Consider the following 27453-nt stretch of genomic DNA (forward strand, 5'->3'; position numbering starts at 1 on the left):
GAAAAAGGAAAATGCCAGTGTTTGATCACATCACCGGGAAATATGAAAGAAAATATATCTGCACTAAACAGTGGGTATTTTCACATTTAATATTATGATGTCCTCTAATATTTTTTGCTTTCACTGCATGGTCATCTGGAGGCAGTTAATACAAAATGTTAATATTCCTCTGACGGCTTAGCCTACTTTGTGGTACTCAGCGCGGGCTTTTTGGCGAGCTTATTTTATACTTAATAGTATTTTATCCTCCATTACATCACCGCGATCCTCCTACAATGTTTTATATGGCAGGCTGACTTTGTTTTTGCACATCACAGCACTCTGGTGAAATAAAAGGGCTTTTTGTTGTTTGCATAAAAAGCCTTTAAAAAAAAAAAGTAAGGACATTTAATGAGTGTGCTGTTAATATGAGCAGTTTCTGTGGCTTTCACTTTCACTGAGCGATAAATAGCAGGATAACAGGAATCAGTTTTCTCAAAACAACCACTGGGTTGCTCTCAGGAAGTACTGTATGAATATTAATATGGATGCGAATGCTCAGTGAGGATGCCCAGCGCTTGAACCAGCACAGCGCGCTGACATCTGCGCATTTTTTGTTTTGACGTTTTTTTTTTCTTCTTCTTTCTGTTCATCCCCGCATTTGTGAGCGTGTTTCTTTTGCGGATGATTTTGAAAGAAACACAGACACAAGGATGATGTCGGCTGGGGAGCATTTTAACGTCGCATTGAATTGCATATTGGTTTTCAATAAGATCTCGCACCGGCCAGTCTACAGCGATCCTCGGTAGTACAGTGCGCCGTTTATCCCCCTAAAAATGGAAGACCTTTCACGTCAAGAAAAGGCGTCAGTCCGGTGATCGGCGTCTGAATATCTAATTTTTTATTTCCACGTCAATTGACACATCTGGGAAAGGATTCATTTCCCTTCCCTTCTGTTTACCAAGACAGCTGTGTCATCAACAACCGGCGTGGTTTTGTTGTTGTCTGATTTTTTTACGAGTCTGGGCAACTGGTTTAGGCGATCGGCACAGTCTACCTCTGCGCCAGCCGTAGACTCTACAGCTATCAAGGTAGGTATCACACCTTCATTTGTGTTTTGTTTTTGCTGCATAAATCACAAAATCGTTTAGCCCACGTAGAGAGCTGTCGTGGTTATGGTGGTTATGGTCTGCCTTATTAGCAAATGAAAACATGGTATATTGCGGAGGGACGTCGGGCATTTTTACGCGTAAATTTCACCAGAGTGCACGGGTGACAGCGAGCCGCCGTGTGTTCACTAGCCAAATTGTTCAACCTTGAAGCCTCGCGGCTCGCGTCATTCAATGCGAGGCCCGTATTTTAGCCCCAAACGTAAAAGATCCGTGCAGATATCGCCACATCGCCACGCAGTAACAACCCACAGCTCGTGTACAGTCGTGACATCCCCGTATAAATATTTCACCAGAAAACAAGCCCGCATCAGCTGACTATTGATGCTGAAGCATGCACGGCGCTGTTAATCAAAATATCTACAGCACAGCGGTGACAGGGGCGGCAGTGTTTGGCGGTCTTAATCTGCATGGCCCTGATGGGAAACATCTGCATGTTTACGGATTATACGAGTCCGTAAATGCAGCACGGTTGTGTGTTTTTGAGTGTGCGTTCGTGCGTGCGTGTGTGAACGGGCGGTAATACTCTGATTGTGAGTATAGGGGTGACGTGTGTGTGTATGTGTGCGTTTGTTTGTGCGCATCCAGGTGAGGATGTGTTGGCGCGTCTTGGAGGTGCGGGAGAGAGAGGCAGGCGTCTGGATGGAGGGAGCCACATCACTAGATTTCTTTCTCTTTTCTAAAGGGAAAGCCATCTGGTGATTAATACTCGATCAACTGCCGCAGTGTTCTTCCTTAGATCCTCCATAAGACGATTCAAAAGCGTCGAGAAGTTGTGAATTGAACGCAAAATTAAGGCTAGTCAGCAATGTCTCCCCCCCTCAACCCATACCCCACCCGCCTTCCGGGCGTGACAGCCTCTAAACAGCCTCTGAACAGCACTCCTGCTGAGAGATTTCTTCGTCACAGTCCACCCTAAAAAGAAGAAGAAAGGCAAGAAAACACAAAAAACCCCAAAAAACAACTTGTAATTAGACTGCTTCAAAATATTACAGATAGGAAGCTATGTTGGAAGAAAATGGAATATCCATACAGTTTATTGTAGGTATTAACTGCCTGCCACAAAACAAATAAAAGCATTTAAAAAGGACAAAGCAGTCCCAACATGAATAATGAAGGCCTCCCCTTTGAATGTGCAATTAATGTAATCATTTGCCTTTAAAGATGCTGGACCAGCAAGACTGAATACTTCACTGCTTGAAACTGAGACTGACACTATTTACTAGCCAGTCCCAGTTGACCTTGGAGCTTAATAAGACCAAAATCTTCCTATACGTTCATTTAAATCTAGCTTAGGTTAACAGATGCACATAATCAGGGTCAGTTATGTGAGCATCTCTTGTGCAGTTTGGCTTAACCACTCCTAGCTACAGAGTGGATCGGGGTTGGGTGAGAGCAGCTGTGACTTTGGGGTCATTGAGTGCAGGCTATGAGCTACGCATGCTGTGCAGTGTGTTTTGCATGCAGAAGAAAACCGGTGCTCAGACCACCTGTCACTGACTGCCGGGCTCACCTAGTGATCTCAAAATGTGATTGTAGCGAAATGTGATTAAAAACAGGAAGTGGCAGCTCTGCGTTGCGGGCCGCAGTCATTTTATTGTGGTATTAAAAGCAGGAAGTGGTGGGAATTAAATAGAGTGGGTTTCATTTCATGCCCTTCAATCCCAGAGAGGTTTATCCCACTAAATTAATATTTAGAGCTTTTAAAAAATACATGAAATATAGCAAAAGACTTGAAGAAGAAATGAAATTGAGCGGAGGTTATTGTTGTTATTTACTAACGGAAATAATTTAAAAAAGGAAGTCCCAAGTGTTTTTGATGAGGAAAGAAAGATTCTGACTGCATTTGAGCTTCTTTCCATCAAGAGGATGGAAATGCTCAGCTGCTCTAGCCCGCTGTGTGCATCATGTCTGATTTAAAAACGAATGAGAAATTACTGGATCCAGTGAGGATGAGGGATGGCCTATGCGTGGCCACAGAGGAGAGGGGACTAATAGGAAAGAAACACAGAGAGTGAGGGGACTGATGGATGAGAGACAGACTTGGCAGATGCTGACATTTTAAGCCCATTTCTCTGGTGGAGTAGATACCCGTGTCTACATGAGCACTAATGGTTGTTTTTTTTTTTAAACTGAAGCACCAAAACAGATTGTTTCCCTAGAGTTTGAATATTAGCATGCTGTTAAAAGTAATACTATAGTGTAATGTGGGCAATGTTAGCATACAGTGCTATTTTTAAGGAAGAACATGAGACATATGGAATCAGAAATGACCACGATTTCCTCTGTTACAGACTGTGATCAATGTGAGTGACTGCAGACAGTTAAAAAAGTGCATTTTGATCAACTCTTCCTCTTTATTTGGTGTATATTTAGTTCACATCTTTTCAGTGGGTTTCCCGGGTGAAGTCTGGCCACATTTGTACCTCTGTCGCTCATCTTCACGTCCCCCCGTATATGTTCAACAAATGTAATGCTTGCAAAAGTGATGAAAAACCAAAAGAATACTACAGCTGAACATCATTTTTTTTTCTCAAACGGCAGCAACATATGATGTTGATCCATGTTTAACTCATTTTTTAAGGTAAGCTAGTGAAATAATGCTACACATTCACGTGTTCCTGCTTCTCAAACAGGTAGATTTTCAGCTTCTGTTTGTAAAATCTAACAGTAAAATTATGGTTTACACACATTTTAAAAAACCTTTTGGTCAAACTAAGATTTTTGCAGTGTTGTATCAGTTTAAATCCATGTTATTAATTGTTACTGCCCATGCTCCTTTCTAAAATGACAGCATATCCTCTTTGTATTTTTACTGGCACTCCTGTGTCAGTTTATATTTGATGGGAATCTTTAACAAAGGGAGATTCAGATGCTTTGAGGAAAGTTTGTGATATTCTCTTGAGTCTTGTGTTGTGGATATGCTAGAGGAGAGCTGTGGGTTTAAAAGAAAAGTCATTAAGGCTTTATATGCTTATAAATCAGGAATCTTTAAGGACGTATTTCTTTTTTGTCACATTGAAAAAATTCTGGTTTATAAATATATGACCCCGTGATGAGGCTGATATTCTGTTTTTGTGTCACATAACTGATAATACGACAGTTATCAGTTGTTAATGTAGCGTAATTCTGGCCATAATGTCGCGCTGACCTTGCTAAATAATGAGAACTCTAAGAGACTGATTAAAAAATGTTCACAGCTGAAAGAGCAGAGGATATCCTGTGATAGGCCCTCATAAGAATGTCTACACATCCCATAGGACACCACAAAAGGACCAGTCTGGGCCTTATTTTTCTGCTAAGGTTTATTCCCCTTGTTTGTCGAAACTCAGACAGGAAGGTTAATGTTTAAACTTGGAAAAAAGTCACAAAGTCAATGCAACATTTTCATTTCCAGGTCCATATTTCTACTCTTAGATCTGGATTCCCTTTAAGCTAGCTTTGTCCTGATTGGCTGCCCCTTTTAAACAGACAGTTCAGAGCAGAAGGGAGTGGGACTTTGGTGCTTACAGCCAGAACCGTGTGCCTTAGATGGGATATCCCCTCTCTCTGACTTCTTGTAGAATAGAAAGTGTGTAGAGCTGTCTCAAGCCCGAGCTTGTGCCTCACCGGGATAACAAACACCGACATATGCTGATCTCATTATTTCAAACTTTGGCCATGTTTATTGTGATTTCCCCCGATGTAAAAGTATATGTTTATAGAAAAGAAGGAAACAGAAAACAGATCCACTTTAATCTAAAGCTGTATAAAAATTTAATAAAATAAAAATTTACCAGGCTTCCTGGTTCAGTTTTAAACCAGTATATCACCAGTGCCCGTCAAACCTTAACACTAAAGCCTTTGCTTGTAGATCAGACTCACTTTTTCATGTAGCTATTTTAAGCAGACACAGTGTATAGGAGTACATATAGGGCTAAAGGTAAAGGTCTCTAGCGGCTTCTTGATTAAAGGGCATGCCATTTACAAACCATGTCCTGGATACAAACCCAGACCTGAACATTGTTCGATGACTGCCCCACTTTGTCTTCTGCTTTTCCTCCCCTTTTACTCCAAGACTACACAGAAATAAAAGAACCCTAAATTGATTCTCATTAAGCTTCTTCTTCTTCATCTTCATCCCCCACTATAAATTCTTTCCTTTTTTTTCTCAGTAGAGAAGACTGAAATACTGGCCACTCTTCTTTTCTGTGTTGCTCTAAATACAGGTTCTGAAAAGCAAAACAAAAACACAGCAAAATATAATAGAATAATAGGCAGACCCTGCACGCACTGAGGGACGAGGTGGGGCTATTATTTTGCGCTACAAATGACTCCTCGGTGCTTTATCTGGGACGTCCCTCTGCGTCCACTTTGTTGGATGCTGTTGCTTTGTGACTCTTCACATTAAAAGCTCATAGACGTCTGTCCCTTGTCTGACCGGAGGATGACTGAATGTATATGGGCAAATTAACCAATGAAAATTTAAATTAAATGCCCCATTTAAATGCTTTTTTTCTGGATTGTGAGTATCTTAGAGCATCCACTTTCACTGCAGTGTGTAGTCAAGAGTAATGATGTGTGGTAATGATTTCCTTGAGGCAACTCATCTTTGTTCATTTCCCCTCTGTTTTCTTCTCATTAAACCTTTCAAAGTCATTTGCATGGTACCATGCAAAATAAATAAAGTTAGAAGCCAGCAGTCACTCCTCTCTTGTTGGCGCCAGGCTCAAGCCACGTTAATCACCAGCCGCCTGTGTGCATCTGTGTCTTTGCAGCATCATAAATAAATGCAAACAAAATGCAGATGTTTTCATCAAAACATAAGTTTACACATTTACACATTTTTATGAGCCATTCAAATTTTTTTATTTTTTTATTTTAATCATTATTATTATTTGGCAAGAAGCTGTTAGCAAAGTCATTTCAGGGTCATTATGTTGGAACAGTAATTGGCAAAATCTGAAATTACAGGAGGGACACAATGCAGCTTTTCTTTTCTTTTTTGTTGTTGAAATTATACATGTTTAGGCATGCATAAATGGACCAAAGTGGTCCATAGTGTTATATTAATGTCCCCGGTCTCATTAATGTTTTACATTTATGCTAAAGACCTTCAAGAGACCTTCATTAATGTTTGCTAAACGATTAGGAGGCAGAAACGTGTTAATCGGGGCAGTTGTGTGATGCAAACAATCAAAAGCGTATCATGTTCCGCAAATATTGCTCCTCCACATGTCGCTGTATTGTGTGAGTGAGTGGGTCTCAAACTGATGGGGAGACATGATGGTCTTAGGAGTGTCTCACAGTGATAATTTATTGTCTGTGACATTGCCAAAGGTCATCGTAAACCAGCAAAAACTGAGAGCACAGCAGTGTTGGAAATTGGCGATCGCACATTCAGAAATGTAAATTCTAATTGTAGTGTAACTTAAATATGCTTTTTAAATGTCAGAGCAATTTTGCCTTGTCCTGTTAAAAAAAGAGAAAAGACTGCTGCTGCTCAGCTACTTGGCAGCAAAAGGAACTCCAGCTAATTGCACACAAAAAATATGCTGGGGGGTCCCACAAGCAATATGAGTTGTTGGGATTGGGGAAGGGATTCTGAATCATGCAGGTTATTTTATCTTTGCCCCAATCTGGGCCGTTTTCTTTTGAGAAATAATTCATTTTTTAAAAGTCAGTATTTTAAACCCTGTAACGAGTTTAAACGCTTGAGCATTTTAGTTCAAAATCCAGCTGGCACTTTTTCAGCTCGCCACATTTTCTCGCAGTCTTTTGAGCATTATTGCGCAAGAGAGCAAGACGTACAGCAGGTACATCAAAAGCGGACGCAGAGGATGTTAATCACACTCCTGTTTTTTGGACACGTATCTCACAATCATCTTGTTATAAGTGACTTTTTTTTTTTCCATCTGCCTTTTCTGGCCATGTGTCCAACGCGACCACAACGCGAGTACAGCGTATGAAAGCACTGCCTCCATCGGGCCCCCTGCAGTGTGTAATCTGCCATCACCTGCCATTTGCCCCAGTTATGGCCTTTTCATTTCATCACTGTCAGTACAGTGAGCAGCAGGAATGACAAGAATAGGAATTGCTCAAGTGAGACCCCCCTGCTGAAAGCCTGCCAATCATACCTGTATGGACGACACACCTGTACCACCTCTCTTTCATTTCAGTTTGCACGGCTTTGAAAAGCTCTCAGACATACTTGACCTGATTCAACACTTTTAAAAAGTCCCTGTTGCGATTTTATTCACCTTATACAAAGACAGAAAAGAGCTGGCAGTTAAGTGTGTGTGTGTGTTTTTCTTTCTTTTCTTTTTTTTTTTTTACCAGCTATTAACATCATGTAAAGTTTGTCATGTCTTAATGTGTTACAAAACCCTCTTGTCGTGAGTTACTGTCCTGCTCTTGAACACTATGGGGTGCATAACATGGTCCCTAAGAGATATGATTTGTTTGTAATGAGATCGATGAGTGGGAGAGCTGTGTGTGTGTGGGCATGTGTGTGCTTATCCTGTACAGCCTACACTATGACTCGCTTATCGGGGGATGTTGAGCACGAAGAGTAGGCTGATTCAAATGTTGGAAGACCACTTGTGGCCTACCTGGCTTTGCTAATCACACCAACGCTGCCGTTGCTTCATCTGTCAATCAAACGAAGGCCGGTCTGACATGCAGGTTTTTTGTTTTTCCAGTATGACTAACTGGGGGAGAGTTCTGATGCTTTCTTGTGTGTGGCGATGTTTTGATTTGATTTTTGAATAGAGATCACCTCAGTCCTCATGCTTGTTTTTTATTCTTCTGCAGCTATCTCTGGACATTGTTCTCTAGCCAGAGGCAAAAAATTTTTCTTTGGTTTTTTTTTTTTGCTTGTTTGAATGCGTTAGCTCTGGGAAGATGTGAGTCAAGCCCATGAACTGCTGTGAGGCAAATCATATGTGTAGCTTTTAGTGATGTTCAGCTGATCCTTTTTTGCTTTTGGCTATTTGAGTTTGCTTAATTGTTGCTGAATAGTTTATAAGGTTTGTCATGTTTGGGGAAGGGACACCCACAGAGCTGCAGATTATTTTGGTTTTGGCTGTTATAAAATACATAAAACATGCAAAGGGATATAATTTACTGAAAAACAGGCCTTTCTACCTAACAGAGAAAGGCAAGATGCTCAAAACTGAGCATCTTGAGTTTTATCTACTTGGATATTTTCACGATAATTTTGTAAACTAGATATCTAAATATATGACTTTAAGCTGAAGAAACTAACAGGAAGACAATATTGCAGGGTAATCCACATCCGAAAATGAGTCAGATCTTGGGTAGAGAAGGATGCTGGCTCAGTGAAGCGTGTGCAGCTGCGGAGTGGAGCTCTTCCCCTCATGCACAAGTGGAAGCATTAAGGAGTTTTTTTTCTTCCCTCTTCCACAGTTCTTACTCTTGTCCCTGCGGCGCTATATCTCACAGTCTGGGTTTCAACAGCCAGATGAAAAGACAAACAAAACAGAGACTACATTTTTCTATATGATGTGAATTCCCTCGTTTTTTTGTTAATGCAATCTTCGAAAGCCAGACTAACTTAAAGGGACCCTGCTCGGTTTTTAAATTGTAGCACATCTAGTGGCGGCACTCGTCAGCGTCCACATGCCGCTGCCGGAGAAAAGTCTGCTCTGAATCTTATCTCTGCGGTATGAGTTGATATTCCCACAACCCTTTATGCATGTGATAGAACAACAAGCTGCAGACCGAAGGAAAATCTGCCCAGTGTTGTGTAAATGCTTGCGAATGTGCAAGCTGTTAAGTGTTCATGTATGCTAAGTGCAGTGGGTCACCTTGGTTACTGCAGATTCCAGCAGAAGATGATGAAGGCAAGGGCGAGCTGAGGTGGGAGCTGGAGATTGGGAGGTCATTGGCTCGCTGCCTCTTTTTGACCAGAAAGACATCGTTTGCAGCGACATTATTTCCATTGTTTTTGCAATTATTTTATTATTGACCAGCTGTGACTGGTCATGTTTTCTATCCACGATCCGTGTGTTGTTTGCTCTAACAATAGTGGATTTATTTCTTGGGCGAATAGGTGCATACATTGAGCATCTCTGAACGTTTGTTGTGGCTCAGGGCTGTATCCTGAGGAATCAGGGAAGCGCTTTTTGTGGGATATTTTTGGTAGCGCTCCATGAAAGATTTAGTGGTCACTCAGTTTGAACAACGCTGAGGAGGAGAACCCAAAGTGTGCGAAGTGCCCGTTCACATACTTTTAAGTGAGTGTACATGTGTCTTCTGTGTGTTTAATGTTTTGAAGCAATGACTTTGTCATTAAGGGTTTTGGAGGGTTTTTTGATTTTTTTACATCCCAGTTTTTCCTGATAGCTGCTTTGCAGTTCTTTCATGCCCAAAACATGTGAAAGACATCTCGAACATTTCTCTATCTCTTATGCACCAGCCTTCCATCCTTGTCCTGAAATGATACATCTTCCTCCTCCTCCTCCTCCTCCTCCTCCTCCTGTCCATTCTCATCATCCACAGGCATCTCACTGCACAATGCAATATTGTAGAGAATTTAGCACACAACAGCAATGCACGAAGGGAAGCCGAAGGCACGCTTGAACCCCCGTAACCCTCAGATGAAAGTAGTGACTGTGGTTTGAGAGAATTCTTCCCATCACACACACACCGCACACAAACGTAAATTTGTGAGTCACACAATGCACAGGCTCACACATTCACAGGTTTTACTTTAAGTGATTGTTTTGGTTTGAGGAAGGGTTACATTGATTTGTTTTTGTGCACGGGCCCACAAAGCAATAGGTGTCAATTGGAGTGTTTTCTGGCCTGCAGGTTAGCTGGCCAGAGTGTAAAGGGTCTTTGATTTTAAAGGCAGAAATATCTTTAAGTGTTTAAGAGCCGAAGTCAGGTCCTACACAGCGGGCGGTTGACTGAACCTGACATTAAACAAGTTTAACCCTGATTCTGGAGAAACAACACGTGCAAAGTATTTCTTGAGCTGATCATGAATCATTTATCAGTGCTCCAAATGGACATCTTCTCCTTCTGATCCCAAAACAGCAGAATTTATGAATGTGACATTGTTCCCGCGTTCAGATGCGTTAAAGGTGGACAGCTTGTCATAAATTATTAAAGGATTTGACTCACCAAATGTTTAGGACAGCATTTCCCACTGCAAGTTCAGTTTCTGTAAACAGAAAGCGTGAGAAAAATCTGGCCATTAATATATTTGCAAGCATGTTTGTACTTGCAAAAAGGCAACTTTTCGACAACTGACCAGTGCTCGTCGCTCTGCCACGCGCCGTCTCTGCGTCGCGTTAACTTTTTATATTTTTCTGCTGAAATTAACCAAATTTAACAAAATATTTTGAGAGTTCTTTCATGGGAAGATCCAAAAACCTGCTAAAAAACCTTGCTATATTAGACTAGCACAAAGACTGGAAGTGGGAAAACAGCAAGCCTTACTATGCTAAAAAAAAAAAAATGCCTGCCAGCACCTCTAAACACACTATATAAATAAATGTGATATAGCGTGTTAATTAGTGATCTTCAGAGGAAGTGGCTGGGGAATTTTGTTATCTTTGGACACAGCTCAGGTTTGCTTTCCCCCCCACTTTCTGTCTTTTGAGCTCCGATAACCAAAGTAAACTGGCTTGTGGCTTTACCTTGCAGACATTAGATTTGTATCTGATCTCACTCTCTAAGCATTTTATAGTGCTCTAAAAATATGTGCAGTGATATGATTTGGTGGATTAATTTGTTAAATCCCTTTTCCTCTGCTTTGCAGGGAGTTTATAAAAATTGTTTAAACTTATAATAACCTTTAAATGATCATGTAGTAGTCCCCCCCCCCCCCCATAATAATGTATTTAGTGCCCTAGTGCTATGCGGAAGCTCTCGTATCATGCTGTAATATGTTTACTATAAATGAGTGTTTCATTCGATTGTTAAAAAGCATCTCTTCACCAGATGTTACCTTGTTAAGGAAAGTGCTCAACACAAGTCATCATTTACATTTGACATTAAATGAGCCTTGACTCTATCAGATTTAGATTTCCTGCATAATAAGAAACTGAATAGATTTCTGTGCCTGGAGTTAAGTATTTCAGACTGAAGCAAATCATAGACATAAAAACAGCTGATATGGTTTGGGCTGAAAGAAGTAATGAGCTGTTTCACCCAATAATGTGTATCCAGCCAATGTGAAAGTTGGCGTTTAACTGTAAAAACATTTGTGATGGCTATTTGAGAAGAAGGAGGTGGGATTTCACATCCCTCCTACTTTGGTGTTTAATTCTTTACAGTATTTAGTATATCAGCTGGTATGTATATTCTCACCTTAAGTATTTTTTATTAATCTTTGTCTCATTGAAAAAGAAAATGGTTCAAATCTGGCTTGATAGGATTTAAAATACTAAGCGTTATCATTTGAGTGTATTTGCCTGAATTAATATTAGCCCCTGTATAGCTCAGTACAGATACTACTAAGATACATACTGTGCTATTTAAGAAACATGTGATATTTATTGATCCTGAGAGAGTCAGGTACAAATGAAGCTGCAGTGAAGTTTAACCCTGGGATCATCCTGTATGATGAGGCTGACGTCCTGCTTTGTGAATATTCAGCGGCTAAGGAAGAGATGCTGACAGTGTTGCTAGGAGACCACACACAGCGACTAGTGTGAGAGGCTTGATTTCACCTCCCTCCCCCATTCTTGTCGTCTGGCTGCCTTTCACTGTTTTTTTTTCTATCCTCTCTCCCTTCCACTTGCCTCCATTTGCACATTCCCTCTGCTCCCATGCTCCCTGTCTCTATCTTCCCCTCCGTCAGTCTGTCTGGGCAGTACGTTTCCCGCCTAATCATATTCGTCTTCTTCCCCGTGTTGCTATATCAGTGATTCTCTATTTTGTTGGTTTCCCCCATTTTTCACCGTGCCCCCTCCTCTCTCTCTCTCCATTTCCCGCTGCCTCTGTCTCTCCTCCTCTCCTAGCTGTGTGTGTTTCAGGCTGCTCATTCTTCCACTGAACGTTTTGCTCCATCCTCATGCACTGCTTCCTCACCGCCTCTCTCTTCTTCTCCTCCTCTCCTCTGTTTGTTTCTCAGGCTTTGCTGTCCAGCTCAGGTGCTGAGATACCATACAGATGTGGGCTGGAATGGCTTTGGTATTCAGGAGAAACCAAACAAAGTGAAGGATGTGTATAGTGCACTGTTTCCTAAATATCTGATAAAGTGAGCCAAAAATATGGTGTTGAGAAAATCCTGACCCCCCCCCCCCCCCCTCCCTGATTTCCTTACCTATTGTCACAGATTGATTATTGAATTATTTGCTACAACGTGTTAGCAACATGTTAACTATCCAGCCTCTGCAAACGCAAACATACATGTTTTGTAGAAATTTTTCACTTTTATCGAGGCCACGCCAGTGTGATGATGTGTCTGTCCACTCTGCAGTCCTGCTGTCTCACTCACAGCGAGGTAAAACAACACTGCTGGACCGCTTGCTGAGGTGGAGACTGGAGGGCAGAGGGCTGCAGCACAAAGCCTTCCAGTGCTGTGAATCCAGTAGCAGCTATAGAAGGAAAGGTTTTCGACATGAGATACCACAAAATGTACACCCAGAGTGAATCCCCTGACTGCATAATGTTTCACTCATAACTTTTGTTACGCTCATAAATCACACTGTAAATGTTTTACACTGTCATATTTTACATAGGTGATTATGATGTGCCTCGATAAATTCCCGCTTCTCTATAGTAGTCATATTGGCGGAGCTTTTTCAGTTACTGCTATACACACAGAGGGTGTTTGAAGGGTGTTATGGGGGCCTTGAATATGTGTGTGTGTGAGTATGTGTGTGTGATGTTTGCTTATGTGCATGAATGAGTAGTTTGCAGCGTTGCATGCAGATTGAGTTACGTGAATCATGGCTCCATCTGCCTCCTGGTTTTAATGAGGAATTCAAGCGACTCCTGACCCTACAGATGCTCCTGAAACAACTTCCTAAACGCTCTCAGTTTATTTGGGTTAGAAAGTGACTCTGGGGATTAATAACAGGCACCCTATATGAGCGTATTGCATGCTTGTAAAAACAATATTTTGCAGCCTGGTCTGATGACACAAACCTGCCTGTAGATATATAAGATGCTGGACTCTCGGTTCTTTTAGCTTGGCTAATTGTACACCAACCCACAGGGTGTAATGTGACAATTGTGGGGCTGCCTACTCAGCTGCCAGATCCTAGAAACCAAAATCAAAGCTCCATTTAACAAAAGCCCAACCTACAGTCACAGCTCCCTAACCTAATTAACATTGAGTCAGCAAACACGGCAGCAGCAGCGGTCGAGGTTGTGGTCAGAGCTGTGGGGTACAAGAATAGCAGTAGCCACGCTGACACACTGGATGACACACTGGGCTGTGACAAAAGAATCACACACAGGTACACAGATCAACATGCCACCTGGCCCAGGTGACAGCGCCTGCTGCTCTCACTGTGTGCTTTTTCTCTTTATAGTAAGACATAGCCGAGCTACTGCACTGGCAGTGAAAATGGTGTGCAGACGATGGTAAACTGCTTAAGTTATCGAAAATATCTACAGAATTAGGAAAACAACAGCACAGCTGGAAAGTGTCAATATATACTTTTTGATGTATTTTCATGCTGTGTGAAGCATCATAGGACCTTAATTGTAAATCGGGTCTCATTAAACTGGATTCGCATGTGTTCCACCACATTTGATTCATATGGCTTGTTTCCCCCCGTTTTCTGCTTTGTGAGAATATCTGATAATGCGGACCATTAAAATTACTCACCAGCTACACTGCAAACAAGCTTAGCTTAATAATGCATGTCATGTAAAGTGGCTGATTCAATTTAGTTCCCCAGCAAAGCTGTTTAACTCATGCTGATGCCAGGGGCACCGACGATACCACTTGAGTGTCCACCATCAAAACACATTCAATTTCTATTTATGGTGGAAAAACACTAGCATCGTGCATCAGCTGACATCTGCTCTTTTCTTAGCCAATTGCGCTGCACACTCACGTTCTCCAACATGAAAACACTGTTGGACTCCCAGATATCTGCCCCACAACAAGCCTGACTTCACATGGAGGGAGCGTGAGTAGGAAGCTGTGCATGCACTACATATGACAAACCGCATTACTTTCTGGCTAGTAGACAGGCTTAGATAGGCCATCCCAGGGCCTGCAGCCAAAGATGCTCTGCAGCTGATTTACCATGCTTACTCAAATATTCATAACTGGATAATGAAAGTATAAATAGTTTTCATGTGATACACTAGAGGCAGGGGTAAACAAAGCTGCAACCTCCATCATCATCATCATCATGCATCACCGTGTCTTCGCTATGACGGCTGCCAGGTAGAGTAATGGGAAGGATTGTTCACTATGACACAGTGAGCGTGATAAGCAATGACTCCCTTACAACTTTTGCCAGTAATTTGGAGTTGATTATTTATGTTGCCGCATGAACAAAGTAATCACTGTCAATCTTGTCATCTGCATGCAGGCTGGAAAGTTATTAAACTTGTTTTTTTTGGGGGGTTTTTTTTTTAAATGATTAATGAGCTCCTGTTTTCTCTTGTCTAAAGGAGGGCTGCCTGTGACATACATCGCCATCCCCTGAGTCCTCTTCTATACCATGAGCTCTGGCTCTGCCCAGGATGTGGCAGTCGAGCATTTCCTGCGTGACATAGAGAGGCGAAGCAAGCGGCTACACTGCGCTGTGATAGGCTGCGAGGAGGAGCGATCCCACAGCGACATGAACCTGCTGTATCGTAAGAGCCGGTTGGACTGGAGGCAGAGAGACCAAGAGGGAAGTAAAAAGAGGTGAGTGGATTACAATAGGGTTCAGTTCAGTGGAAATATAAGCCTCTTATCCAGTGTGAACGAGTTTAATTTTCAAAATCGTAATTCCAGCCACTGTTCGTGAAGTCAGAAGGGTTCACCTGGAAGTGAATCTCATAGATTTGCATAGCGGCAGGTCATGATGAAGTTAATACGGTCTTTAGATGAGATAAATTAGTAGAGCTGAATTGCACAAGGCAAAAACGGGCCAAAAGCACACATAGAAATGAGAAAACTGAGTTATTGCGTAATTTCTGAATGCATACACTACAGTGTTATAGTACATGGATATGAAATCAAATGGTTTTTGGCAGTAACATGTTATATAAATCTGGGCCATTCACTCTTTCACTGTTTTTTTAAGAAGCAAGTGTGAGGATTTATAGGTTGACTAATGTACATTTCACGCACACGCCCCCTTCAAATTCTGCAGGCCTGCAGCTTTTCAGAAGCAAAAGAGTAAACAAGGAATAAAGAAAAAAGATTTTAGAAAAAATTAATAAATTTAAATGAGTGATTTTTCTTAAGTACATAATTCTGCACATGGACGTCATGGCAAAGATGGACACATTCACCGTGATGTCACCAATTAAATCTGAAGCCTCAGGTAACGCTGGTTACTGACTGGGACTTTTGCTTTTTTTTCTCTTTTTTTTACAGTGAATTAAAAAACGAGTTACAAAATTGACAGATAGAATAGAGTAGGCTATGTTTTCTTTGAATGTTTGATTTAAAATATGGTTTCAAATCAACTATTGAGACCACAAATTCACAAGCAAAGTGCTGAAAGCGTCGCAAAATAGTGTTGCTTCCCATAGACTTTAACCCAGTCACAGTTCCTTTTGTAAACAGAGCACTGAACGCCTGCTGACTATAAGAAAGAATACAAGTTTAACTCTTTATCCTGCTAGGAATAACCCTTAAAGCTCTTTTCTGAACAGAGAGGATTCTGTCATATTTCAGGCCTGCTTACAGAACAAAATGAATCAGACATTAGTGAGGGCATCAAATGTTGTCTTTATGGCGGGTAAGCGTTAAGGCACTTTTGTGTTGGTTTCATGATTGAGACGTGCAGGATAGGTAGATCTTTTATTTTCACACTATGAGGTTACTGAATACTTCTTCTGCAGCTGCTTGATTTCACTGTAGCATTGAGGACTTGCTGCTAAACACTGTGCAGTGTGTGTTCAAGGCTATAACTTGTGCACCAGTAGAACACAGTTAGCTGCTGATGCATCACCTCCAGACTCTTTCTTTTTTTTAAAAACAATCTTCCAGCAGAAAAGCAATCATAGTAAATCACAGCACAGAAGTGCGATGTCAACGATATTTAAAGTCCCACATAATTCTGTGATTTTTCAGCCCAGTATAATTTGTTTATTTTTGCAGGACTATCAGAATTAAGATCAGATTTGTATTTAGATACAGGAAGAAAGAAGAGAATCAAACCCCCCAAACAAGCAAATTAATTCAAGCACTCTTCAAAAGGGTCAAAACAGACCTAACGTCATCACACTCACGTGACAGCATTGTGCTGAAAAGCCTGTGAGTGAGTGATCTTGTGTATCTGAGCATGTGGTTTGGGGGCAGAAGGAAGGATGTGCTGTTCAAATGTGAGTCACCTATAACTAACCGAATTCAGCATGGGGTTCGGGCTATTTGTGCTCGAGAGGAGAAGGAGAGCATCAAAGACAACAATTCAAGTTTGTTTAGATGTGCCATCCATTGCTTTATGACTCACGGCGGTAATTGGAGGCCCTCGTGTTGGCAGCAGAGATCAACGCCATGGCAGCATCAAGCCAGTGAAGGTGTAGGGCAGCAAGTAGGACAACGGGACACGATGAGTGATGAAAGCAGAGCCGAGTGGGGCCAGAGGAGCAGAGGTGGAAGCGGGACATGACCGGTGATAATTACGAACAGGACAGGGTCAGGGATAAAACTGCACAGGGACAAAAGGGGTGAAAACCGAACGGACTTAAGGGAGGACAGCAACTGCAGACCTGGCTGGAGAGAGAAGGAGACGGAAAGAGTGGAGGGATAAAGGAAGCTGTGCACTGACAGACAGTTTAACATCCCGAGGCTCCCAGTAGAGAAATCACATGAAGTGCAGGCGGCTGTGGAGATGCAAATGGTAAATAGGTGAATTTTAATATGAGTTTTAAAAATAGAGACAGTTCCTTATGGCACAAGGCATGAACAATTCCCAGTCGTGACAACTGTAAATAGTTTTAATAAATTCTTGTGCTGATTTGGAAGTGTTAGTGGTCTGGTAGAGGGAAAGCCTGGCAACTCATAGGACGAGAGGTGGGGTACACTGAACAGGTCGACAGTTGTCGGTTAAAGATATTTAAAGGTTGCTCTGAATAGACAACTCATTCATTTCTCTCAAAAACCCCCCACTTTGTTGTGTCTGTCAGCACGGCCTCATGATAGTAGAAAAACTTAAAAAACATAAAAGAAGAGGTGACTGTCTACAGTGACACGCACAGACAGAGACAGCTGTTGTCATCTTGTGGAAAATTCAAAGACATTATTCACTATGTGGTTATTTAATGTCACGGAAGGAAGGCATGTTTTATCCTTTAGTTCCTTTAGGGGCATTTAAAACTCTCACATGCTAGTAAACAGCCCTGTAATAATATCATTAAGAGAATCAATACACAACGACTGCCTTTGATTGCTTTGGTTAAACCATAAGGCACTTTCACTTTTTGTATCATTTTCTTCTGGTGACAGAAGAAGAATCGGATCACTTTGAAACCACACTGGTGACAACCCATAACTTAAGGCAATCAATTAAAGTGTCGCATACTGTGTCAGATATGTCACTGAGGTCCAACAGAATGAGGACAGACACACGCTTAGAGTTCAGCATTAACCCCTGACTTTAACAACAGACGACTTGACTGCTCTGATTTGCCTTCGAATCAGATTTGATGTTCTCAAAAATAACATTCTTTCAGGTCTGATTTAGGTGTTTAAACATAACCCGCTCTTAAACCTTGCCTCCAAGTGAAAAGGTGAATTAGAAACAGGACTATATGCTGCTACAGGGGTAGGATGATATGAACTGGATTTCTCCAGCGAACGCTTTATCGCCACAGTTATCGAAGCTTTTGGGAATATCTTGCATTCTGAGAAGGAGATGGAGGTAGTATTCAAGAGTCTGTTCTACCAAAGGTGTGGTTCAAAGGGCGAAGCAGATGACATCACCTTCTTCTTCTTTCTAGTGCTTGCTGGGATCAAGACATTAAATTTATCTGCTGGCAATCATACCATTAAGAAAAAGCAAGACAGAGGATGTTATTACAGCATAAAGATTGTTTATGGAAATTGTTTTGACCAATATTTCTGTTAGTCTTGTATTCATGATAAAAAAAAATCCCATTTGCACAGGAATCATATTGTGCCTTTAATTAACAAGAGCTCATTGTCCTGAAATGGCAAGCTTCATCTCATTCTCCAGTACAGATTTTCATTTAGTGAGGTTTAGAAGTGATGAAAGGCAGATTTTGTAACCTTTAGACAGAGCCGGGCTAAGAGTTTCTCCCTCTTTATAGTAAGATAAGCTAACCAGCTGCTGGCTGTAGCTTCATTTCTAAAATGCAGATATGAAGGTGGTATCGATCTCATTTAGCTCCCGCAGATTATGAGCTTAATGCGAAGCAGCAAGGAAGGTAAAGCAAATATAGAAGTGGGAGTCCTGATACTTTGTGAACCGCTGAGTCTGGTCTCATTTTGAAACTGTTGGAAGCTCCTTCCTTTAGATGGAAATAAGAAAAAACACACAGACTTCAGTCAAAAAGAGCAGCTCAGCCTCTGTTCTGGGCTTAATTTGGCCCTGTTGTATCTGTGTCGATTGTGAAGAGTCACTAGCATGTCTCTGCAGGCATTCAAGGATACAAAGATACATGTACAATGCACTCTGTTCCTCTAACACACTTATATAAACACACACTGCCTCACACATGAAGAAGGAAAACAGAACCCTCTCTTTTCTCTACGAGCAGCCTCATTGCATTTTCTGCTGCTTGAAATGTTGAATGCAAATCGAAAGCCCCATTTGTCTCCTGTGCTTCACAGGGATTGCAACTGAACTAAAAGAAAGCGCTGCAAGGCCCATAGTTATATGTCACAATTAACTACTAGGCTGAATAATTTACAGTACTGTGCAAAAGTCTCAAGTGCATCCCCCTCCCACACACACAGTTCTTTATGTTTTGCTTCCAAGGAGCCAGAATTTCTTGTCATTTTGTTATTTCTTTAAGTGGTCTTGACCAATAGTTCTCCTGACTTTCTCACAGTCTTCCAAAGTTGTTTTTTGGACATTTTCTCCCTCTGTTTTTCTGTCCATTCCTTGTACCTGACCATTTTCAGAGGGATGTTTCCATTTGTCTTTTTTAAGGTCTGTGTTAAGTCCTTTAACATGGACCTGCGGATCATTCAAGTATAAAAAGCTACTTAACCTAAGACATAAACCAAAGATTTGTCTGCACATGACATACAACTGTGGAATGAACCTATTTTAAATTGGGTCTTTAGGCACTTTGTTACTACCAGCCTGTTGCAGAAACACATAGCTTGTTCCCATTTCTTTAGCTGAATGTGTGAAAAATGTCAAATATAACACATTTCGGCTTAAAATAGCATTTTTTGCACCACAAGTTGTTTCCCGAAGAGTTAATCACTGAAAGCCTGGCACATCTTGGCATGGTGTGGTAAAAAACATGGTATGTTTTCGAGGAAACTAGACAAGTGGATGACAAAAGAAGAGTGGCAGACCTGAAAATCTTCTATGGCACTCAGTATTTGAAAGTCATGTCTCTAAAAAATAGAACAAATCCAGCAAAGACCTGACACAGCACCTGAGAGATACAGTACATCTGGCCCTTCAGTGGATCCATCTACTGTTCACTGAAACTGTTCACTGAAACAATCTGGAGTGGTCTCCGTGGAATGGTGGCTGTCAAGAAGCAATTTTTAAGGAAAGGAAACAGGAAACAAGGAGAAAAGGCTGAGATATTGGACACACGACTGAAATTGTGTGACTGAAATATTGCATATTGGATATGCATTCATATTTAGTCATTTTTGGTTCATATTATTTTTAAAATGTACAGAGTTGGTCAGGAGAGTCTACAGTCATTTGTAAAACATAGTGGAAGCACTGTCTTGGTTTGGAGCTGCCAGTGGTGCTGGAGATGCAGTCAAAAGAGCCATGTTGTTGCAGATTGAGATTCACCATACAATGCGTTCTGGAAAGCATCTGATTACGAGGAGCTTCATTTTTTGGTATGAGAGTAATAATAAATTGCCAGTGCAATAAAAGCACATCTGAAAGAAAAAAAAACACACAGTGGCACACAATCAGTCTTGGATTATCCTTCACAGAGCTGGACCTCTACACTATTGAAGCAGTGTGGGAACAATTGGTGGGATCAAAACAAAGGGCAGCCAACATCCAAAAAGAGCTTTGAATGTCCTACGAGAAGCCTGGAGAACTATTCTCGTAGACTACTTGAAGAAATGTCAAGAAAGCTTTTGCCTATTTACATTTTACGTAGCAAAATATGGAGGAATGAGAGGTGCAACATCAGACATTTAGACCAAATATGAATATAACCTTCTAAATATGCTCCTTGTTTTTTTTTTTTGTGTGTGTTTTTCTTCTGTGACATTAGACACACAAAATTCTATCACACGTGTGAATGTTTTTTCCTAGTGTCAGTGCTGTGGTTTTGCTCATGATGTTATTGACTAAAGCAAATAAATTTACTTCGATCTCAGTTGGCCAAAGACTTATCTCGTGTTTCTCAGAAGAAGAAGATGACTGAGACAGCTTTGCTTTTTACAATGTAACTAGTGTTTTGTGTGAAGATGTGCTCTTCAGGCTCGATCACAGACTGCTGAAAAATACTTGAATCCTGTTGTGCTAACTGTATAAGAGACATATTGTGTGTGTGTGTTTGTTTTTTTTTACATGCCCTGCAAATATGTAAGTTACCCCAAAGAAAAAAATACTATTCCAGCTACTGCCCACTTTAGTGAAATGCTGCTGTATTCTGTCAGATTTTGTTTTCTTTGTCAGTTTCATTTTTTTGCTGCAGTAGCTTGTGTCATTGATGATTTCAAAGAGCAAGTATCAAACACCAGAAAATCACAACTGTTCCCATGGTAACAGATGAAATGCTTCTAGTGATCCTGAGAGCAGAAAACAGATGTAGGTTGAATATATAAACATATTTAAAAAAAAGAGAGAGATGAGTGAAAAAAAAAATTAAGGGAATTCCAGTAGCAGAGTGCACACGAGTACCTTGCTTATGACAAGGCAATTGGTTTCTAATTGAATGTGTCTGAAGGGTAAGCACACATTGAGGAATACAGAAAGGTAAAGGAGCCTCCAGGGTGTTTTTCTCAGCAGCAGACGCCCTGCAGGCATTTCTTTATTGCAAAGACGATGTCTGGAGACCAAAGAGAGAGTGAGGAAAAGGGGAGGTCAGTATAAGGAGTACTACATGACTGTTTTACACCTCTCTATGATTTCTTCATGCTACAGTATTTTTCCTCCATTAACACTTTCTTGACCCGGTTCCTTGATTCCAGCTCCACGCAAAATGACCCCTCAGCTACTGTTGGCAAAGTCAGAGACCTGGCTTCTTTCCGACGGCACTTCCGAATGGGTTTCATGACCATGCCTGCCTCCCAGGACCTGTCCCCTCACTCCTGTGCCTCTGCCATGGCGCCGCGCTCGCAGTCCTGCCACGCTGTCGGAGCCGGAGATACAAGTCTAGAGAATGGAGATTACTCAGACACCCAATCTCAACACGGCGGCCGCTGCCCTCCAGCCAAACCCAAACGCCACCCCAGTACTCGCCTGAGCTCCTCGTCTGCTGACAGCAGAGGACCTCCTTCTGAGACACCACCTCCGCCTCCACCCACTCACTCCCAGGCAAAACACTCAGAGAAAAAGAATGGTAGGAAATGTGTTTTCAGGTGCATATTTTACAGAGAAAATTATGTGTTCTTTTGAAATTGCTTTCTTTTTTTTTGTTCCCTGCAGCCATGAAGAAGTCTGACTCTGGAGAGATTGGAACAAAGAAGGTGCCTCCTTTAAAGCCCAAGAGAAGTCCCAGCACCCAGCTTTCCTTTGACCCTCTTCCTTCACGTGTGCCTCCTTCTGCCACATCAATGCCCTTTCAGGCATCAGACTCTCAGATTCAGACAGGAGATGGGGATGATGAGCCAGTCTATATAGAAATGGTGGGCCAAGTGTTCACCAGAGACAGTCAGACGGCCACACCCCACCCTGTAACCCCTGTGGCCACAACACCGGACTCTGACTCAGACCAGAGTGAGGCAATCTATGAGGAGATGAAATATCCAATGCAGGAGGACAGGGAGTCCCACAGACACCTCCCTCCCAAACACGAGAAACTGAAAACCTCTAAACACTTTCATGTGACACCTTCTTCTGCCAGCAGCTCCTCTTCGCTGCCACGCCCATCTTCTTCTTCCCCTTCCTATTCCAAACCTAAAGCTACTGTATCAATCTCCCATTCATCTCCTCTGCCTGCCTCTGCATCCTCCACCCCAGTGCCCCAGGTCCTCTCTGCCAGCCCCCACACGCCACGAGCTCCTACACCCTATCTGCTGCAAGGGAATAAATCGGAGCAAGAATCAAACACAAAGATCCCGGCGCCTTTCCCCAATCTTCTACAGCACCGGCCCCCGCTGCTTGCCTTCCCTCAGCCTGCAGCAGCCTCCAGTGGGGTCGGGGTGCAGAACAAGTCATCTGCTTCCACTAAAATGGGAACTCAGACATCAAGCGCAACAACACAAGCGAGCACCTCTTCCTCGGCCTCTTCTAATATTCCTGTATCCCTGTCGGGCTCCAAGGAATCATCAGGAGGCAGTGCAGCGCAGCAGGACAAGCACAGCAGAGACGCCCAGTTAGGCCCAGCTCCTGGACTGAGAGCCAGGAGTCATTCCACGCCCCTGCCTCCTTCCTCTAAATCCACCTCCCCCTTTTCCCATCACCATCATCACCCTCACCATCGCCCCTCACACTACCATCACTATCGGAAGCCAGAAAGAGGAGATTCTCCTGTGCCGACCAAGAGCAGCTCCCAGGCTTCTAACCAGGCCACAGTCCAGACACAAACCTCAAGTACAGGCAAGGAGGGCAAGTCAGTTAGCTTCCTCCTGAAGTCTGACAAAGGTGAGAAGGATAAGGACAGGGAAAAGGACAGAGACAGGGACCGAGACAGAGAAAGGGATAGGGGTAGAGGAGACAGGGACAAGGAAAGAGAGAGAGACAAGGACAGAGATAGAGACAGGGATAGAGATAAGGATAAGGAAAAGGACAGGGAAAGAGACAGAGACAGAGAAAGGGATCGTGATAGGGATGGAGGTCCACACTCTTTACAGTTGGACATCACTACCAGCACGAGCAGCCAAACGCCTCAAAGCAGCACCAGCTCAACCCCCACGCCATTATCCTCATCCCAGCGTCCTCACTCTCGCCCACACCTCCGTTCTCACACGCCTCACGGCCTTCCAGCGTACAAGCCGCCCTCCTCGGACAGCCCCTTGCTATGGACCTACCCCTCCGGTGGCTTCAGGAGGCCCCCGGCTTATGAGAGCTTGAGAGGCAGCTCTCAGACACCATCTCTGCAGCAGCCCTCGAGTCTTACTGGTATTGGTGAAGGTGCGTTCAAGAGCAATGGAGGGTCTGCATCCCTTCAGTCTAAAGTTGGCTTCATGCCTTGGGACAGCAGTGCCAGTTTATCCGCCGATGACGGGTCTTACTGGCCTATGCAGAGGAAATTGTCCTTCAGTCACGGCAGCAGAGAGACAGAGAGTAAGTCAGAGGTTGCTTTTTTATTACAAAGTGCAAATGCCATTAAAAATAAGGTTCTATTAATCCTGTATTCTTTTCCTTTCCCTCTTTCAGAGGATGAAGGCCGGGCATGGAACGGTAGTGCTGATGCCCTGTTAAGGACGGACAAGGAAGAGCTTGGAATAGGGTCTCGGGGAGGCCATTCAGGCATCCCAGTCCACTTCAGTGGGTCCACAAGCAGGGCTCTTGGACACAGTGAGTCACTGGCCGGTGTTGACAGCAGCCTAGGATTCAGAGCTCTGCCCAGGGTAGGGCTGCCTCTTCCCTGCCAGACCTTTCCTGCCTGTCGCAACGGAGGTAGGGAGGCACCCTGGGTTGTTTTTTGTTTTTTTTAAAAGCTTATATTTTAATTGAATTTAGTTATAAGGTCTAAACATTTAATATATTGTAATTTATATAATAGGTAAGCCCCTTATTAAAAGGATATTAACAATTGTGACCTGTCACATTTCTGGATTTGACTGCATCCTTTCTATGACATTTTGCGGTAACTTTGTCTTGGAATGTGCGAACAAATACTCCTGTTTTTATCTTATTTTGGTACCATTCGAAAAGACAATAATTGCTGAATCAGGAATAAACACCAAAATAATTAATTTTTGGTAAGTAGACAGTAACTGTTTAGTACCTTAAATAATGAGCAATGAGTTTGTGTCGCAGATCAAAAGTCTAGCCACATAACATAGCTCTGTGTGCTGAAATGAAGTTCTATCCATCTGCTCCCATTACCAGGCACACAATGTAATGTTTGTTTCCTTACAGAAGTGGGGCGGCTGGGTCGCTCCTCCTCTGCTGCTGGAGTGAGACAGGTGGGTGGAGGAGACGTTCAGAGACAGAGCAGTCTACCAGCACGAGAAGCCTTGAATCAGGTGAATGCACTGTATTATATTCACCAAGCCTTAAAACTACAGTTTCTTTTACCGTCATCCCAGGTAGATTTGAGAGTGAACATTAATATTGTTCTCATTATTACTTCCCCTACTGCTAGAGACACAGCTCCTGCAGATCTATTTTTAGCTGGTAGATATGCCCACTGAGCAGAATAAGGTTCTGGCCTGCCTCAAAAAAAAAAAAAGAGAAAGGTATATGACGTAGGTTAGTACTCAATCAGTAAATCAGAGGCCTTTGCGGGTTAGAGAACATGCTGTACTCTGTTTTGAGAGGTGAACTGCAGTCTTCTAGCAGCACATTTCACCCGGTTTCTGGCTCCATAGCAAGTGCTGACGCAGTTTGAGTGTGCTGCAGAGACTGTCTGCATGTGTCTGGTTGACCCTCCCTCAAACTGTAATAGATGCAGCAGGACTGCATCCTGGTGGCTGTCTGCAGGAACTGCAGTTCTTTTTTTCCTACATGTGTGAGGACCAGCTGTTACTGGTAACACCACTGCAGTAATCATGTAGGTTTATAAATGAAAATATTATCATGTGATAAATGACTAGATGAAAGCACTAACTTGACTTTTAACCCTTTTGCGTTCAGCTGCATAGTTTGGCCCAGCCTCAAGTACCCTGCAGTCCCAGCAGTCCCAGTGGTCCCGGTGTGTCACGGCAGCAGCAGCAGCAGCTTCAGCTACACCAGCAGCAGCTGCAGTTAAAGCAGCAGCTTCAGCAGCTTCAGCAACAGCACCACCTGCAGCTGCAGTTCCAACAGCTCGCCCAGTTGGCACAGGGACAACCTGTTGTCAGTGGGGTCACCACCCCATCCACATCGCAGACCCAGAGAGACGGCAAGTTGCTGGAAGTCATCGAGCGTAAGCGCTGCCTGTGCAAAGAAATCAAGGCACACAGGCGTCCTGACAAAAGCTTGTGCAAGCAGGACAGCATGCCCATCCTCCCTAGCTGGAGACGGACACCTGAACCTCGTAAAACTGGCACACCTCCCTGCCAGAGGCCACAGGCCGTTGTGTGGGACACGGCTATCTGACGTGGAAGTCAGGCCAGCGAGTACAGCACTAGAAGAGATGAGCTGAAGATGGCAGAATTATGAATGAGAGTAAAAATGGATATAGAAACTAGAAAATTCTTTAAATGGCTTTGGTGATGTAATTACCACCAGGGAATGGGAGACTATGGACCAAGAAGAAAACCCTTGATAGCATTTTTATTGTGCGATAAACTGATCTGTGAACAGTAACTGATGAAGGGTACTGGAGACTCTGAACCCATCTGGGGAAAAAACAAACAAAAAAAAAATGCTGATTAAGAGGTGAAGAATAAGAAGTATTACAATCAAACTACATGAATTTCTTACAAATTGGATTTGTATCTGCTCTGTATTATGTAGTACACTATGTAAATGTGTTCTAATTGCTAATGTTTTTTGCCACAAAACACCAGTATTATTGCTACAAAAGGAAGACGCCAACTAACTAATAATTAGCGGGTTGTTTTCTGAAGTCGGTGTTGCCAAATTTCTTCCTGACTACTTGATACATAAATTGTGTATTTTCGCCAACAAGCAGGTGTCCAACACGCTTAAAAACTACTCTGTGGATGAGAAAAGGCAAGACTCATAAATAAGTTGCTGAAGTGTTTCTTGAAATTGTGAATGTATATGAGATGTCTTGGTATCAATAGATTGTCATTGTGGATGCAAATAATCATCACTGAGGAGTAAAAGCTACCTACTGTATCTGTTTGCATATTTGTAATGTAAATCTATTTACTTTCTCAACGTTTCTGCAATTTTATAGCAATATCCTCCCGACGCTGGAGCAACATAATTAAAACTTGTGTCAACTAGCCTACAATACATATCTAAGACTTGAAGAAGTCATATTTACTGTGTCATTCTCTGCATGTCACGATAGACATACAGTATTGTAAAAAAAACAACAACAAAAACAAACAAAAAAATCCCAACTAAAATAAAAAAATTAGTGTAGAGATGATCATGGCAAACTTTTACATACAGCAAATCTTCACTATGATAACGTGTGGTTGTATAAAAAGCTGAATATGTTGTTGGGGGGGGGGGGGGGGGGTCCTCATTAGGAAAAAATTAATAAATAAATAGGTGACAGATGGCACATGCTGTGCAGTCCAGCCAAATATAGATACAGATCAATGGTACAAAAAAAATTTCATCGCTCATGCTTATCCACAGTTGCACATTAGTGATTGTTCCACCACACCGAAAAACAGGCACTCAACACCCATCAACACAGACTGTGCAATATGGTGCAACTGATAAGACTGTGAGTATTGATCACCTCAAACAGAATGCTGGAACAATCTGCACAAAACATTGTATACGCTTAGGACAGGTTAAACCCTAATGTACTGTAAATAGATATGTACAACTCTATTGAAAATGTAGCAATTATTTCCATTTTCATACTTGTAATCAATACATATTATGTAGCATATATTGTATAAACATAACTTTGTTCACTTGTTTTTTCTAAAAGAATTAAGTACTTTATCTGCTGCAGCCAGTCCATGCATTACTTATAGTTCTACTAATAAACAGTAAGCCCTCTAAAGAAAGGCACAGCCCAACAGTTGTTTATTTCAATTTATGCAAGACTCCCTTTAAGCTGTGTTATTGATTTATTT

The 27453-nt window shown here is 42.2% G+C and overlaps 1 protein-coding gene across 2 annotated transcripts; it reads left to right on the forward strand.

Annotated features, from left to right (window-relative positions):
* On the forward strand, window positions 1-26829 carry nyap1 (neuronal tyrosine phosphorylated phosphoinositide-3-kinase adaptor 1). Of its 2 annotated transcripts, XM_085420336.1 has the most exons (7): window positions 1-70; window positions 14742-14979; window positions 21601-21971; window positions 22058-23857; window positions 23951-24193; window positions 24659-24765; window positions 25376-26829. In XM_085420336.1, exons 2-7 carry the CDS (start codon window positions 14792-14794, stop codon window positions 25817-25819), a joined length of 3153 nt encoding a protein of 1050 aa, XP_085276462.1. In that variant the 5' UTR covers window positions 1-70; window positions 14742-14791; the 3' UTR covers window positions 25820-26829. The 2 variants fall into 2 exon arrangements, with proteins under 2 accessions (XP_085276462.1, XP_085276463.1); XM_085420337.1 differs by lacking the exon at window positions 1-70 and having other exon boundaries at window positions 14729-14979.
* Window positions 26830-27453: the final 624 nt, after the last annotated feature.

This window comes from Rhamphochromis longiceps, linkage group LG10 (genome assembly GCF_057381845.1).
Source record: "Rhamphochromis longiceps isolate RC_006_pf linkage group LG10, R_longiceps_female_GT1.1, whole genome shotgun sequence".
In the NCBI taxonomy this organism is placed as follows: domain Eukaryota; kingdom Metazoa; phylum Chordata; class Actinopteri; order Cichliformes; family Cichlidae; genus Rhamphochromis; species Rhamphochromis longiceps.